Raw genomic sequence first — 16676 nt, forward strand, 5'->3', positions numbered from 1 at the left:
CTCCTCAGTAGGGAGCCTGCTTCTCCCTCTGCCTGCTGCTTCTCCCTCTGCCTGCTGCTTCCCCCTGGTTGTGCTAGCTCTCTCTCTCTCTCTGACAAATAAATAAATAAAAACAAAATCTTTAAACAAATAAAAGACCACACAACAGACTCAAATGGGCACACCACCAAAATTATGACGCATGTGTCCAGAGAACTGGGTTTGCGCTCAGCTTGAAATCAGGCTTCTCCTGCTGTCCCTGTGAATGAGAGACTGCAAGGTGGCCTTCAGAAACACTGCCAACACTTGTGACCACTTATCTGTGAGAGTTGGGGGGTCATTTTGTCCTGAGTCACTAAATCAAACACAGAAAGAAACGGTCTCCAAGGCTGACATAAGACTATCCCAGCCCCCAATCCAAATGTGTGTTCTCTATTTTTTTAAATATTTAATTAATTTATTTATTTGATAGAAAGCAAGCACAAGCAGGGGAGCAGCGGGCAGAGGGAGAAGGAGAAGCAGACTCCCTGCTGAGCAGAGAGCCTAACTTGGGGCTCCATGACCTGAGCTGAAGGCGGAGGCTTAACCCCCTGAGCCACCCAGGCGCCCCCACTGTTGTTCTTGATGGACTTAATGCTGAGAAGACGTTGAGAATGTGAACTTTAAAAATAAATTTATGTTTGGGGCGCCTGGGTGGTTCATTCGGTTAAGCAGCTGATTTCAGCTCAGGTCATGATCTCAGGGTCCTGGGATCGAATCCTGCATGTGGCTCCCTGCTCAGCAAGGAGTCTGCTTCTCCCTCTGTCCCTCCCCCAACTTGTCCTCTCTCTCTCTGTCAAATAAATCAATCTTCTAAAAATAATAAGAATAAAGTTATATTTAAGACATGACTTTTATCTTTGTAAAATTACATACTTGAGTTCCACCTGGAACTTGGTTTGAAAGAACCAACCCATGGCTCCAAGTGGCCGGGCGGAATGTGGGAGAGAAGGCGGACTTCCATGCAGGCTGAGGCAGGGACCTGTAGTCAGTTCTTGAGCTGTGCAACACCCTCAACAAGTGTGGTAGGCACATCCAGCTGGCACCTCCTTCCAGACCCGCCCCCCCAACCTGGGGACCTAAAATGCCTCATCTGCCACAACAGGCTTCACCCCGCTCCTGCTGAGCGGGGACTCACTTTCCTCACCCATCTGTCAGCCAAGAAGCAGAGTCTGGGGTCTGTCAGCCCCACCCCATGACCCAAGGACATCAATCCCCTTTGGTAGCAGCCCTTCTCACTGCCCTCCCCTGCACTGCACGCAGGGCCCTTCACTTAGTTCCTCCCCTGCTTAGCATGAAAGCTGTGCACCTGGGAGGGAAGGAAGCTTGCTTTACATCTGCGGTTTCTGGACAATTCGCCACTTTCCCCTTTGCCTGGTAGCCCAGGTGAGCCTGGCCACTCCCCTGCCCACAGGTATGGGAGCCTCTCTGGGAGTTGAGGCCCTGGGCTGTGGTCAGCCTCCAGGGCCTGCTCAACCCCTCCCCCCACGCCACCACACCAGGCTCCCAGCTGGGACACCAGAGGACTGGGTTCAAACCCCACCATGGCCACTTCCTGGCTATGTGACATTGGGCAACTTAAACCTTAGTCTCTCCACCTGTCTAGTGACCAAGGAAGCCACTCCTGACATGCGGGCAGGACTGACGGCAGGGTGTGCTGCACCTGGTACCAGCTGGCACATGGAGATGCCCGGTTACAGCCACTGGCCATGTTCAGGCATGGGAGAGTGGTCTTCCCAAGTTCGCTTCAAGGCCTGCCTCTGAACTCTGCCCCCTCTGGTTGCAGCTGGATCTGCCAACGCCCATCCATTGCCCAACACTGCCTCTGGGATGTCCTGAGGGTACTCCACACCCTTAACCTGACTGGCCCTACTCCCCCACACCCCAGTGTATGGTGGCTCCAGGCACCCCGGGCTCCTGTCAGTCATGGGCCCCACTGCGGCCCAGGCCACTCCCTCCTCCATCCAACCCCTCGGCAATGGTTGCGCTACCATCAGGAGTTGCCATAGGAGCTACCTGAAGAGATGAATAAAACAGCCACACCATCCAAGTAAATGAACCCAGGCCCTTGGCAGCAAGGGAGGCTGAGAGCGCTGCACCAGGAGTTAGGAGGCAAGTGCTCTGTGACCCTGAGTAACCCCCTTCCTTCTGTTTAGAAAGAGGATCAAGGAGTAGACAATCCACCCCATCTATTACTATCAGGCCCTCCGGGCTTCATCCAAAGGGAATCAGGAGAATCCAGTCTCAGACCTGCCATGAGCCACACGAGCCCATGTCTGGCCTCCCAGTAGCTCTCCCTGCGGCCCCTGAGTTGGGGCTGTAGCTTCAGGAGCCCCAGGCCTTGGGCAGGTGGGATGGCGTCTCCAGAGGCCCTGAGTCCCCTTCATCAGGAGTGGAGTCTTGGTCCTAGCCCAGAGAGGGACAGGGTCAAAGACTCTAGTTGGTCATTTCAGCTCTGGGAACCATAGGATGAAAATCCCAGGAATGACTTAATTCTATCTGAGCCACAGAGCCCAGTCCAGGCCTGTAGCAGAAGCTGGGCCCTGAAGGTGGCTGGAAGGAGCCAAGCCCTCAGCTTACACGGTAGGTTCAGGTCCATCAGCTTGAAGTCAGGGACCGCCATGCCCATTTCACAGATGTACCTGCAACCCAGAGAAGGGCAGGGCCCCTGCTCATCCTCACATACTCAAGAGGTGCTGGGCTAGCCACATGACACCATGGGGGCCAGAATCAGGCTCAGATCCAGTCTCTGAGATCCTCTCTGAAGGCTACTGGAGATGGACTGTGCAAACCAGCCTCGCTCCCCCTCCCCTGATCACAGTTCCATTCCCTAGCTGCTCCTGGTGCCAGGTCAGCCTCTGCAGGGCCCACCCAGAGCACGATCCTAGTCTCTTCACTGTACGGGCCAGCTGTAGCCCATGCGAGACCTGTGGGTAAGGGGCCTGGGCAGCTTAGGTCTCCAGATGGAGGAGGGTTCCCCACCCCAGCCACCCCGCCTCTCAGAGCAGAGGTATTCAAGGCAATCTATCACACACTGCAATATTCCTCCAGCCCCTGCCCATTGCCAAAGCCACTTCCCTTTTTAAGCATGTGTTAAAGCAGCACCTCACTTCGGGCACCGTAGTCTGAATTAGTTTCCTATCGCTGCAGTAACATATCACCACACATCTGGTGGCTGAAAACAACACAAACTTATCATCTGACGGTTCTGGAGGTCAGAAATCCAAAATTAGTTTTACTAGGTGAAAATCAAGGTATTGGCAGGATTCTAGTCTTTCTTGAGGCTCTAGGGGAGACTCCATTTCGTCGCCCTTGCCAGCGTCTAGCGGCTGTCTGCATTCCTTGGCTCCCAGCCCTTTTCTCCGGCTGTCTGGGACCTCTGCTACCTCGCATCTCCTCTGACGGACAGTCTGGCCCCGCTCTTCTATGCACACTTGTTGATTACACTGAACCCATTTGAATAACCCAGGCTAATCTTTCCATCTCAAGATCCTTAACTTAATCACACCCACAAAGCTCCTTTTGCCATGTAAGGTAACCCATTCAGAGGGTTGGGGGGGATTTAGGACACAGGCATCTTTGGGGCCATTTTTCAATCTGCCACAGGATGGGGAGGGTTGCTTTGCCAATGCCCAGCCCCTTCCAGCCCCATCCAGAGGGCTGATCCAGGATCAGGACTCTATTCGTGACGGGGGATCAGGCCGCTATTCGGGCCAAGATGCTGGCTGGGGGCTGGCTGGGGCCCAGAGCTCCAGGAAACCTGGCACCTGCCCCTGGGGCCGCCAAGGACAGCCTGTACTCCTGGCGCAGTGGCTGGGCACAGATCAGGTGCGCTCGAGCCCATTAGCGGCCGTGGCTCCCCCGGGACAGCTGTCTAGCTGGGGTGGGAGGCCGGGCCCTCGTGCCTTCTCCCTACTGGCCAGAATACGCAAACGCTGCCGTCAGATCAGACGTGAGCCACACAGGAAGTCCCAGCTTCATTCTAGAAAACACATAGAGATGAGGGAGGTTTTCAAATGGATGGGGCAGAACGTCATTGGTATTGGCAGAAATGTGGGCTAGGGGCTGGTGGGGAGAACAGAGAGGTCAGGGCAGGTGTTCTGGAGGAGGCGGCATTTCTGTTGGAGCCTGAAGGAGGGGATCATTTGGAAAAGTGGGGGTGGGCAAGGCACTCCTGATGCAAGGCACAGCTGGTGAAGGGAAGGAGTTGTGTTTAGGGGATTAAGAGTTCTGCAGGTGGGGGCTGCAGTCTGGGGCAGCAGACTAAAGAATCCAAACGTGGACAGGGAAGGACATGCTGGTCTGAAAACGTTAAAGCAGTTCTCCAAGCCTGTTCAGCAGTGGCACCCACTGTTCCGATGGAAGCTTACTCAGAGCACTGACGGGGCTTTGAAAGGGTCTGCAGGGCCTTTCCCACAGCCATCCTCCCCCAACTCTTCAGACCTGGACTCCTCAGGACACGGCGACCACACTCAAGTCACAAGGAGACAGACAGCCAAGGGTTTAGGGCTGGGATTGGCAGCAGTTAATGGCCCAGGGTCCAGCTCCAGGAAGGTGGCGGGAAAGGGTTTGGGGGACACATTTCAATAGAGCAGCTAGATGGGCCCCCATGGAGAAACCCATGGGCAGCTAGGACAAGCATCCAACTGTGAGGCAGAGCCTGTTTCCTCAACTGTCAGCAGAAGGGATGGAGCTGCTTTCCAAGAACATCAGTCAAGGACTCCTTTGCCCCCGCCATGCTTAGGGCTTGGCTGAAGGAGGCTGGGTGGGCAGTAGGCACGTCCCTCAAGACCTCAGGGGTCTGAAGAGCCTGTACTCTACCATCAGCTCTGTGACACATGCTAGAGGGGGCAATGCATCTCTTGCTCTGGCCCCAGGAAGGTGGGACAATATGGCAGGTGAGCCTGGCTTTCCCCAGGCAGAGCCATGGCCATTATGGCCTAGACCTCAGGGCGTTCAAGCCCTGTGAGGAAGGACAGGAGGGGCCTGATGGTTTTCTGGGAATGGTTGTCTCCAAAAGTGGCTCCCGCTTCAGTGACCCCAGCTGTCCCTACATTGTTACTCTCCTCACAATGTTCTCTTAAGGTGTCATATCCACATGATGGCCAAGAACTTTCCTCGTGATGGGTCTGAAGCCAGGAGGGTAAGACCATCAGGGAAGCCAGCACTGGCTGAGGAGTGGCCCAGGCTGTGGGACAAGGGGCAAAAGACTGCCGGGTCAGGGCACTTGCCCTGAGATGCTGCTCAAAACAGCAAGAGCAGAAGGGCACAGGCAGGAGGAAGAGGGCAATAGCGGTAAGGCCCGACACAGGCAAAGGTGTAAGAGCACAAGGGGCTCCGAAAGCCGGGAGCCTCACTCTGGCTGTGCCCTACAGCCCCCTCCCAGGCTCCTTCCAGCCAGCCATGACCAGGAGTCTCTGCTCCTCCTCAAAGGAGGCCATGCAGCTGGGGCTGGGATACAGGGCAGGATACAGGAGCCCTGGGAGCCACCATGTGGCCCCTGCTAAGGCACATGTGAGCCTCAGCCACAGTATGAGTGTGTGTGGGGGGGTCAATCAAGCCAGGGAGGACCCCAGCAGTATACACCCCCCAAAGACAGGGACCTAACTTCCCATCTCCACCTGGCTACCTCCCCGCATGGGATATCAGGCAGGCCCCGTCTTTTCCTCGGGAGGGCCTGCCAGAGAGCGAACCTTTGGATGCTGGCAACAGATGCCACCTGGCTGACACTCACACAAGGCTGCTACCTTGTGCTGCTCCTGGAAAGGGGACAGCCAGCTTCTTGCAGGGAAGGGAGCTGCCTGAGGTCCCAGTGGGGAGACAGCCCTAGAACCCAGCAGCCCGGCCCTAGCAGAGGCGGCCGCCCACTAGACCACACTGCCTCTGGCTGCTGTGCCGCCAGCTCTGGCCCTTGGAAGTGCTAGTGGGGTGAGCCAGTTCGGTCTGCCACATTCCTCTGGACACAACGTGATGCACAGTCACATTAGTACCTGCCAGCCTGGAGGTTTCCTGCTGCTACAGACAGGTGGGCTGGGCTTCTAGGCCTCCTGGCAGCCACAGGTCTGCACAGACAAAAGCTGGGGTGGAGATCACAAGCGGGTGCCCACTTTTCCAGGCTTCTCGCTCTCCCCAGCCCCAACCAGGGACAGAGGGGCTATCTGAAACTCCCAGGCCAATTTGGAAGGAATGTTTTAGCCAGAAGCTACAAGAATAAAAAGTAAACATAAACCCTACTCACTCCTCACTGACGCAAGCCTTCCATTAAATCAGTGTGGACATGTGATACCAGAACAGCGCAGCCCCCACCTACTCCCCTCCAGCAAGCAGGCAACCAGCTCTAAGCTGAAGCTCAGATGACGTTCCTGTGCTCAGAGCCTAGGCCTGGTCAGGGAAGTGTGTGGGAGCACACCCAGGGCAGTGGAGGACTAGTCAAACCCCAGGAGTGAGCTGCTCGGTGCCAAGCCCCCTGGCATCCAAGACCAGGAAGAGCACCCCTGTGCCTTTCTCCACACCATGCTCCCATATCCCCACTAGGTGGGAGACTCATGGCCAGACCTGCAGGAGGAGGCTCTTACCCCCAGCACTGCCTGGGAATGAGTGATCAGGCGACCCATAAATCACAGTAACAAAACATTAGATCACTACTTATTGGTCTCTCAACCTTTTATTAGCCCTATCTCCCAACATCCCCAAGGCAATTCCACCCACAGACACACTGAGTAACCTGCCCTTGGCCATACTGATGTGATGGAACCAGACCAGGAACTTGGATCTGCTCAACTCTGGGCCAAACTATGGGTGCCCTGGTTCTCTGCCACCCCAGGAAGGACATCCTCACCCTCACTTCTACCTCCAAGTCTTCTAGAAATACAGAACATACAGAAAGGTAGAATCACAGAACCATGAGAAATGTCGTAAGCGTCTAGGTTCTAGAAGGTACCATCACCTCCCTCCAAGTAGCATTCCAAGAAGAACGATCAGCCAGGCACTCTGGCAGGCAGGGGACCTGCCCAGGCATCCGCAGGGCAGCCACGCTGTGGCCCAGACCTCCGAATATGCAGGAACCGGGGCCTAAGGAAACAGGGGCAAGAGGCCAATTATTGCCTGGGTCCCAGAGGATAAGCAGAAAGTGGAAACAGCACTCTTACTACAGCCAGAGCTGTGGATGGCCTGGGTAGAAAGACCAGTGTGGCAGCTGGGGTAGGGTGGGGTGGGGAGAGCTCACCTCCCACAGAAGTCCCTGCGCACAGCCACAAGATCAAGGGACAGGTCAGGCCGGCTCTGAAGCCAGCTGCCAACAAGCTCTGGGTGTCTTGGGTCCACTTCTAAGAAGATGCTCCTACATGGGAGAGAAATGGGTCAGCTTAACAGGCAGGGCTGGGACCTGCACTTCTGCATTGCCTGGACTGAGAGAGGTGGAGTAAGAATGTTAGGGCAGGCCCAGTACACACTGGGACAGACCCAGGAGACCCGCCCTATCCATACCCAGAGTCCTTCAGGAGCCAAGGTGCCAGGGCCAAGATCTGGGTAATGATGTCCATGCCCTCCACCCCACCATCCAGGGCTAGTGGGTCTTCATAGCTGAAGGGGAAACAGAGGGAGGTGAGAGACTCTGAAGAGTGTGGAAGAGCTGAGCAGGGCCCTCCACAAAGGGGCCGTGTGGAACTTACACTCTCAGCTTCAGAAAACCTGAGGGCCCAGAAGAGGAGGCCCCCAGATGGCAGCTCTGAGTCTCCTACCTCCTACTGGCAGCACCCCACCAGGTAGTGCTGGGCTGCTCAGTGAACCCCACTGACTGATTGCAGGGTATGAGGGTCTCCCCACAAGAAGGCTGCTCCTATGCTTGGTCTGGGGAGGCCTGGAGCTGACCCAGAACACTCCTGAGAACCTAAAAAAGAGGAATCAGCACCCTGACCCACATTACCGCTGCCTTGTCCAAGGACTCCTGGGCTACCCCTGGTTCTCAGCCCCTGTTTGAGAACAGGATGGCTCAGTGCAAAGCCTGGGGTAGGGTCTTGGTCCCAGCTTTCACGCTAAGCCCCGCTTGACCTTGACCAGGCACCTTTCTTCTCCAAGCCTCAATCTTCTGTACAATGATCTACCCATCTGAGCACCTCCTATGTACTCTAGATCACACCTGCTTTGTGAGTCTGCTAGGTCCTCTCCATGGCCCTGCAAAGGTCTACTACTCCCCTTTCACAGCTCAGAAATGAGGCTCAGATATTATCCAGTGGTCTTCAGTGGGAAGGCAGAAGCTCAATCAAGCAGGTCTGTGGGCTCCAGAATGAGGCTCTCTTTCAACATCGCTGCCCCTTTCAGTCCCTTCTCCCTCCCTGTACCTCCCCAGGACAGTCACATCCCACTAGGCCCTCTTGGGCCCGGCCTCCACCCCGCACCTGCGGATCTCAGGGGCCAGCTGCTCCATGTCCTGGTGGAAGATGTAGGGAGGGTTGCTGACGACCAGGTCCACGGGGCCCCAGGACAGAAGGTGTGCCCAGCTCCCCTCTACAGTCAAAGGGAACACACAGCCGGGAATGGGTGGTAGCTCTACCTGCCACCATGTCCCTTGGGTAGTCCCCCTCCCCAAGCCACACCCTGGGCCCATCTCTGGACCTGATAACCCAGGCTTGCAAATTAGTGCCCAGGGCCCCCAGCCAGTAGACTGCTCAGGAGCATGTATATTCTGAGATGGCAGCTCTTCACCTAGAATATCCCTGCCGTCTCTTCTTCCTGTCAAAAAACCTCCTCAAAAACCTCCCCCTTCAGGAAGCCCTCTCTGATTGCTTGTGCAAAGCAAGGGCCTCTGTCTTCTGCAGCCCCGCTGGTCCTGTTGTCCACTGCCTCCTAGCCAACATGGACTGAGTGTATGGAGGGCATAGCTGGTTTCCAACAGTCAATTCCTCGCAACTCTGTTTCCTGGTTCCGTCCAGGTGCCATGCGCTACACCAGGTGAACCACACTCTAGGGAGGATGCATATAAGGCTCAAAGACCCTGCGGATACGTAACACAGCCAGAATCAGAGCCAGAAGCCAAGGATACTCTGCAAAGGTGTGGCTGAGCCAGATCATTCCTGGGCCAGACAAGGGCAATAGTTAAAAACTCCTAAGTTACGGGGGTTTCAGAAAGTAAGAAAGACCCTATGGCCAGTCCCTGCATGGGTCAGGTCAGCCCACAAGGCAACAGGGGCTTGCCTTGGTCTGAGAACCCACGTATGTGTGCATGTGTGTGTGCACATGGGCATGTATAAATGAATGGTGGGGAAGCCCTCCTTCCATCTCTGCAGAGCGCCCATCTATCTAGCTGCACATGTGCCTATAGGGTCCCAACCCCAAGGAAGATCAGTAGGGAAGATACCTAAGGTTACATCGAGGGGGACGATCCGAATTCTGTCCAGCAACTGCAGCCTGGAGAGATGGGAAGTGGGGGTGAATACAGGGGAGACTCCCACCTGTGGCTACCAGGACTATAAGAATTAACCCTTAACGCACTGATAGATCTCTGGTACCCTCTGTCCTTCGTAACCCTGTGGGAACCATGCCAGGCCACCTGGCCCCACCTTCCCTTTCTTCAGAGTGGAAAGCAGGTATCAGTGAGTATGATATCTAAACAGAGATTGAGATCAAGCCCCAGAGCTGGACTTCCCCAACCCTGCCCCTTCGTCCCCCTGCCCACCTACCTCTGAGCATTCTCCTGGGTCAGGCAGATAGCAGCTTCTCCCTTATCCACCGCAATGACTCGGCTCTGCCCCAAGAACAAACGAAGGGTACGCAGGAGGCAAGGTGCCCAAAGAAGCCAAGCTTGGAGACCAGAACCCTCCTCCATCCCTCTACCAGAGAGAAAGGGAAATACCCAAAAGCTGCTCCCTCTTTGTAGCCAGGGTGTGGCCAGAGAGAAGGGGATGGGAATCAGAGGCTGTGACTGTGATGGGCTGGGGGCAGCCCCGTCCTCCCACATCTGGAGATCTCCCTCAAGTGCTTCTAGCAGAGATGAGTGGGGGAGGGTCAGAGGGAGGGACAATGAGTGGCAGTCACAGTCCATTCAGGGTGGCACACTGGGATGCCAAGGGGGCTCACCTGGGGAAGCTGACTCAGCAGGCTAAGGGCGATAGCTCCCGATCCACAGCCCACCTCCAGGATGAGTGGGCCACCTTGGGCTCCCACCACACAGGGGCTCCGGGCCACCTCCTCCAGCACCCATTCAACCAGCTCCTGTGAGACAGAGGGATCGGAATCAGAGTTAGGGCCCCCCTGCCCCCCTGGGGGTCTTGGCACAGAAGCCCAACCATGGTTAGCCTCTGTGTGAAGGTGGGGCATGGGGGTCGGGGGTGGCTGAAGCCACCTTCATGTCAGGCCATGGGCAGGTCACTCTGCCTCTCCCTGCTTCAGATTCCCCATCTGTAAAAGTGAGCAGCTGACAATAACCAGCCTCGTCGGGGTGGCACACTCATGAAACCACAGAACCACATTCCTGAAACACGGATTCCATTCCCAGTACATGGTAAGTGTTCAATAAACCCCAGCTTGGCCCTTCACAGACAGCCTCCCGTTCTGGGCTCATGGCAATACTAAGAACCATGCCTGATGGTCCCTGGCCACTTCCTCTGTGCTTGGCCCTGCTTCCAGAGCTTTCCCTCCATTAATCTGTTGGATCCTCACAACCAGCCACTGAGGAAGCCAAGGCCCCTCTTGGAGCCCAACTTACAGCTCACGGTGGCTATTATCAGGAGCCAGAGTGTCCCCAGCTTCTCCACAGAGCTGAACTTAGGACGGTCCCAGGGAGGTTCCCAGGCCAAAAGGACAGGGAATTCCCTTCACAGGGGTGGGGCACAGTAGGGAGAACACAGTCCTCCCTGAGCCTCATATCTGAAGGGGCCACACAGGGCATAGGGTAAGTGGGCATGATGTGATGGAAGTGCCTGACTGCACCACACTTGGGGGCCAGGGGACACTTGTAGACAGTGTCAGTCTGGGAACAAAAGGCTTTCAAGTTTTGTCCACCATCTGCCACCTGCAGGGATTCTGCACGGAAGCCAACAGGGGGTAGAAGTAAGAGTGGAGGGCTGCTGCTGCCCAGAAGCCAACTGGCTCTAATGAGCAGTGGAGTGAGGGACAAAGTAGCCAGGCATGGAGCCAGGGAAGGGCAGTGTGCTTTCTTCTCAAAGGTAGCCCTTCGGAGAGTCACCCTAATTGGGACTCCTGGGATCCCAGGCATGGGCAGAGGGGTCAGCTTCCCTCGTCTATAAAGAGGTCCACCCCCTCCAGAAAGGTTTCCTGACTCCCTGCCAGGCTCTCTCTCGTGGATCTCCTCACCATGAGTCTGAAGTCTAGGATGAGGTTTACCTCTCCCACGAGACTGAAGTCTCCATGATGGGAAGACCAGGGATCTAACCAATCACAGTATGTCCCAGAGGCAAGGCCTGATCCTCAGGTGGCCTCTTGGCTGCTTCCCAAGGGTTTGGCAAGCTCTCAGCGGTTGTGGGAAGCCACCCTCCTAGTCTCAGACCCCCCACCAGGTCCCCCCAGATCTCCAAAGTCAACAGTCAGGCTCAGTGGCTCCAGATCGCTCAGACCCATTTTCCATAGAAGTTCCTCAGTGCTGAATCCCAAAAGGGATTTCATTCTTCCAGGTCCCCCAATCCCCAGAGCAGAGAGCTCACCTGCCTCCAGGGCAGCAAGTTCAAAGCAGGTAGAACTTGGCCAGTGGGTCCAACCTTTTCTGTTCCTCCCCCCTGCTCCCTCCAGGCCTGTACCAGTCATAGCTGGAGACTGGAAGGGCGCCTGTGGCAATCTGGACCCTCAGCATTGGGACTGACATAGAGAAAGCAGCCTAGGGCTAGGGCGGGGACTGTGGTCTCAGTGCTGAGGCCACTGAGGCCACGTACTGAGTGGTTGGTCAGATAGCTGGGACTTGTCAGGGCTGTGAGCCTCTCCTGTTTTCCTGGCCACAGACAGACCTACTCTGGCTGGAAATGATCTCTTGGCTAGCCTCCTCAGAAACACCCTTGACCTGAGAGACATATACCATATATATGAACAACACCCTATACCATATATATGAACAACACCCTGGTGACGTTGTGACGCTGATAGACTGGGCCCCCACCGCCACCAGTGCCCTCTAACCCCTCCGTTACAGTCCAGACCACTCGAGAATCCTCTTGGCTATGGGACCACCTGGGGTCTAAGGGTAGAGACCACCCATAAAAGTCCAGACACTCTCCTCCTCACCAAGTGAAGAGCCTCCAGCCTCCATCAGCCTGAAATCGGTGGCTCTTTAGGCAAGGGGGAAAGCCAAGTGGTCAGAGAGCCCAAGCACCTCTTCCAGGTAAGTAAGGGAAGAATCCGAAAGCATGATGGGATGGGGATTGGGGGGGAATGTGGGAAACAGGCAGCTTTTGGCTCTGCCAGAGCCACTGTCTCAACAGGACCCCATACCCCCTCAAGAGGTTGGCCCAGGCCTCAGGAGGACCTGAGTGCTGCCAGCACCCTCCATTAGGATGCTCTGGGCGGGCAGCCCAAGAAGGGTGGCATTGCCTCCCTTGAGCCAATCACAGATAAGGTACTGAGCCTCCTACACCCCCCAAAGCCTCACCTCGCTAGGCTGGATAGGAATGGCTCACACTCCCAGCCTTGGCTTTCCCACCATACACACTGCCAGGCTGAGGACTGAGCCACCTTGCCACCCACAGGGAAAGCCCAACGCATTGGGCCACATGCCACCTACAGCTTCACATTTCTGACTTCTGCCCCCGTCATCAGAAATTGCCCTGCAATGGATGGAAAGAACACAGGCACCAAGATCTCTCCCCTGCCCCCATTCTCCCTACTCCCTGCCACAGGCCACGTCCTCTCAAGTTCTTGGTAAAGCACCCCCATGTGGCTTCACATTGGGGCAAACCTGGCAAGTTCTCAGAAACGTCTGTACAGTGAGATGAGGACCTAGCCTCCCAACCACAGCCTCCCCCTCTGTCTTCCCTCCCCCCCTTACAGCAGAGCTGCTCTCCTGGCCCAGACCCACACAGGAATGGTGGGGGAGGCCCCATATGGGAGCTGGAAGTCCACACCTGACATTCAGAATTCTGGAGCACATGGCTGGTGCCGGGTCAGCTCTGAGGGGACTCAAAGGTCATCATGGTTGCCTCCTTCCCATGCCCTGACCCTTGGCAGCCTCAGGAGGCAGTAAGTGACCTCCCAGCCAAGGTCACAGGCTTGGGGAAGACACAGGGTGGCCTCCCAAGAGGCCACAGATGGCAGGCTACATCCTGCTCTCTGTCCCAGCTTGTCTAATCTCAGATGGTGTAGCCTCATGGGAGGTGTGGGGCCCCGACCCAGAGTCAAAAAGCCCAAAGGCTGCTCCCATGCTCCTCCCCTTCGCAGCCCTGTGACTTCAGGAAGTTCTCAGATTCCCTACTGTCCCTCCCAACATTGGACTATAAGGTGAGGACCTGGCTTCTCAACCACATGATGGGGAAGTGAATGGGGCCAGAGGGTTTCTCAGCTGGGGGAGAGAGGCTAAGAAGGTGAGGAGGGGCTCTGAGTCCCTGTTTGGGCAGGTAAATGAAGTCTCATCTTTCCTAAGAATGGTCGTATGCCTGAGTACCTTTTGAGAAACACCCCTCCTCAGAATTCAGTGCCCTCCAGCTTGTCCATCAGCCCCCACACAGTTCCATCCACCTGCTCTGCTCTCTCTCACTCTCTACAAGGTTAGGAGGAAGCCCAAGAAGGGCCACAGAAAGCCTCTCTCCCAGAATAGGTGTGCCTCACCCAGGGACAGCACGCTGGAGCCACACAATCCCTAGTCCTATAATTTGAGGGACCACAGGTAATTACCTGACCAGACAGTAGATCTAAGAGGACCCCCAATTCACAGATCTCCTCCCTAGTTTGGAGGCCCAACCCTCTTATCATCTGGGCCCAGAAAGGACACTGACTTAAGGTCACATAGATGTACCAGGCCTCTGAGTGTCCAGCTGAAACTCTATCCACTTCACCCATGCCTCCTGACAAGGAGGAGGGCATTTTATTCCCCCATGGATTGGGTAGGCCAGGCCTGCATACTGGGGCAGTGGCCTGGGACATGAGGACAGTCAAGGAGGCCAGGAGACCCCTGCACTCTTGGCCCCACCTACCCAGCCAACCAGGAGACACCAGTAAGGAAGAGCAAGAACTCTGAGAACCACAATCATGGGATCCCAGCGCCCCCTGGAGGAAGTCTGGGGCAAGACAGGTGCCCTAAACCCCGCCCTCATCTCCATCCTGCCCAGTCTTGGTGGCACACCTACCTCTGTTTCCGGGCGAGGGATGAACACTGGGGGGGCCATCTTCAGACAGAGCCCTTGAAAGTCCCACTCCCCGAGGATGTACTGCACAGGCATCCTGCAGAGGGGGCAGCTGGGTGATCAGTGACAGAGCCGGGACCAACAGGACCATGACTGGGTTGAGATACCATTGGGGAATACCAAAAATGTCAGGTAGGGTCATGCCTCCTGTGCCCCAGGACTCTGAGCCAAGCCAAGGCCTTCCCTCCCTCCTTTCTTCCTATCTACTCACGTGATCTCCCTCTCATCAAAACCTCATACCAACACCTCCCCAGTCCTTAGATACTTTCCTCCTTCCTGACCATGAGTTAATCAGGCTATTCCCCATATAGAGCCCTCAGGTCTGGCCCACCTGATGGCCCACCTGGTGCTCACCTTTGCAATCGGAGGCTATTCAGCTCCTGGACGCGCTGTAGCTGCCGAGAGGTCAGGGGCTTGGTGCAAAGTACTGGTCTCAGGTTCTGAAACTGCCCCACAGAGAATGTGAGTATCTGGCTCCTGATCTAGGGGCCTGACCCAGGTTTTTGTGGACACTGTGGGCCCAACACTGGCAATCTCGGTCATCCCTGATCCCCTACTGCCTGATACATACTATAATAGTTCATTAGATGAATAAATTATCTACCTAAGACATTCCTTCAGAAAATTCCCATCACTCTCAGCTCAGCACTCTCTGTGGGACAGATAAGCGTGGCTGTTATTCCCCAGGGTCCTCCCTCTCCGATCTTCTCCCCTCTTGACAACACTGCACTTAACTGTTTTGGCTCCAAGGACATGAGCCACGATGTACTCACTGGATGCCTGGGCCTCAGGGATGCCCCTCTTCTCAAAGATAGCAGTCCAGTGGCTGACCAGCTCTGTGGCATTCAACGACCCAGCTAGAGGCAGATGGGGTTGCCATGAGCTGAAGGGCCAGCCCCTGGTGCCTCCTCTCCTCCCGGGGCCAGAAAGAAAGGCCCAGAGAATTCGGCCCCCAAGCTCCATTCTCTGGGAAAGACTCTCCTCAGAGTTCCCAGGTCCCTTAACCTTCCTCGTGATGTCAGCTGCTAAAGACGAGCACTGGCTCCAACCAGGTGGAGATGGTCACGGGCTCTGGCTCCTCAAAGTGGCTCTGGTCCCGATGCAACTGCCACCCTGGGAGAGGAAGGAGAACCAAGAGAGCAGCTGAGCACTGTGTGACCCACTCCCCTCTGACCTGCTGCCTGAGAGAGGATATGCTCTTGCTCTGCTACCTCCTTAACTCCATTTTAGACCCTCGCCCACCCTTTTTGATTCTTCTTGTCTTGACCAGTTATGTTTTCTTCATGTTTTTAGCTGAAGTGGGCTGAATGCAAAGCTCAGTCCCTGGCGATGTGTCTGGGCCCAGGCTTGAGGGCTGAACAGATCTGTTCCATCTTAGCGTGTGTTACCTTGGGAAAAATCATCATTTCTAAGTTCCAGTGTCCTCCTCCATGAAATGGGGAAAATAACACCAACTCCACAGCAAGCAGTACAATGAATATCATTGTAGACAATGAATATTAAGTGCCTGGGAGTCAGCTCAACACACAGAAGGGACTCTGTGTTACATGATCTAAACTAACATTACAAGTCAGAGGAGGCTGCCTTTGCTTGGGGGCTTTGCTTTTGACATGCTGTGACTGATCTGTATGCTAAAACTCTTCCTCCCCACCCCCATTTGACCTCATAATCCTAAAGGTCAGCATAAATTGCCCGGTTTAAAAAAAAAAAAAAACTGACAATTTTTGTTAACTTTATATTTAAGTTGTCACAAACAAGGTTTAACAGAAGGTTTAAAGTAGTGGTTCCCTTTCCCTTCGCACAGACCAAGGTCCAAACCAGCATGTACTGAGCACCGGCTAGGTGTCACATCTTCAAAGACAAGCTGGGAGGGAAAGGAAGCTCCAAGAGGGAAAGAGACTTGCCTAAAATCACCTAGCTAGACCTGTCCCAGGCAGGACACAAACCCAGGTCCTCCGGACTCCAGAGGCAGCTCTGTCCACAAGCCAGGGACGCAGCTTCCCACTCAGCTCTGCAAAGCATCGTTAATGCCCCATGCGAGGTCGCCTCTCCCCAAGCCCGTTTCCTCATCTACATAACGCGGGGGGGAGGAGGGGCGGAGGTCTCGAGAGGGCCAGGAGACCCCCTCCCGGTTCCCATTTCTCCTCATACCAGCCTGAAGAGTCATCCCGCCCGCCCGCCGAACTGCAGACACCGCCCGGGCTCGGCTTCCGGATATGCGTGACCCGCGGTGCTCTCCCTCGCCCTGCTTCCGGGGTCGGCACGTCCGAGAAAGGGCTCGGGCGGACCGCTCCCACACCGAGTTCCAGGGTTCCTAGA

General features: G+C 55.6%; 1 protein-coding gene across 6 annotated transcripts; it reads right to left on the bottom strand.

Moving 5' to 3' along the window:
* Nucleotides 1-6658: 6658 nt before the first annotated feature.
* HEMK1 (HemK methyltransferase family member 1) lies at nt 6659-16644 on the bottom strand. Of its 6 annotated transcripts, XM_047693233.1 has the most exons (12): nt 16509-16643; nt 15601-15745; nt 15131-15214; nt 14712-14803; nt 14301-14394; nt 10093-10227; nt 9696-9760; nt 9374-9423; nt 8415-8523; nt 7504-7599; nt 7244-7357; nt 6659-7089 (listed from the first exon to the last, which is right to left on the bottom strand). In XM_047693233.1, the coding sequence occupies exons 3-12, from the start codon at nt 15200-15202 to the stop codon at nt 6996-6998; spliced, it is 921 nt and encodes a 306-aa protein (XP_047549189.1). In that variant the 5' UTR covers nt 15203-15214; nt 15601-15745; nt 16509-16643; the 3' UTR covers nt 6659-6995. The 6 variants fall into 6 exon arrangements, with proteins under 6 accessions (XP_047549189.1, XP_047549198.1, XP_047549173.1 ...); XM_047693242.1 differs by lacking the exon at nt 15601-15745 and having other exon boundaries at nt 15131-15470; nt 16509-16644; XM_047693217.1 differs by lacking the exon at nt 15601-15745 and having other exon boundaries at nt 15093-15470; nt 16509-16644.
* Between the last annotated feature and the right edge of the window lie 32 nt (nt 16645-16676).

This window comes from Lutra lutra, chromosome 1, assembly GCF_902655055.1.
Source record: "Lutra lutra chromosome 1, mLutLut1.2, whole genome shotgun sequence".
NCBI classification, from domain to species: Eukaryota; Metazoa; Chordata; class Mammalia; order Carnivora; family Mustelidae; genus Lutra; species Lutra lutra.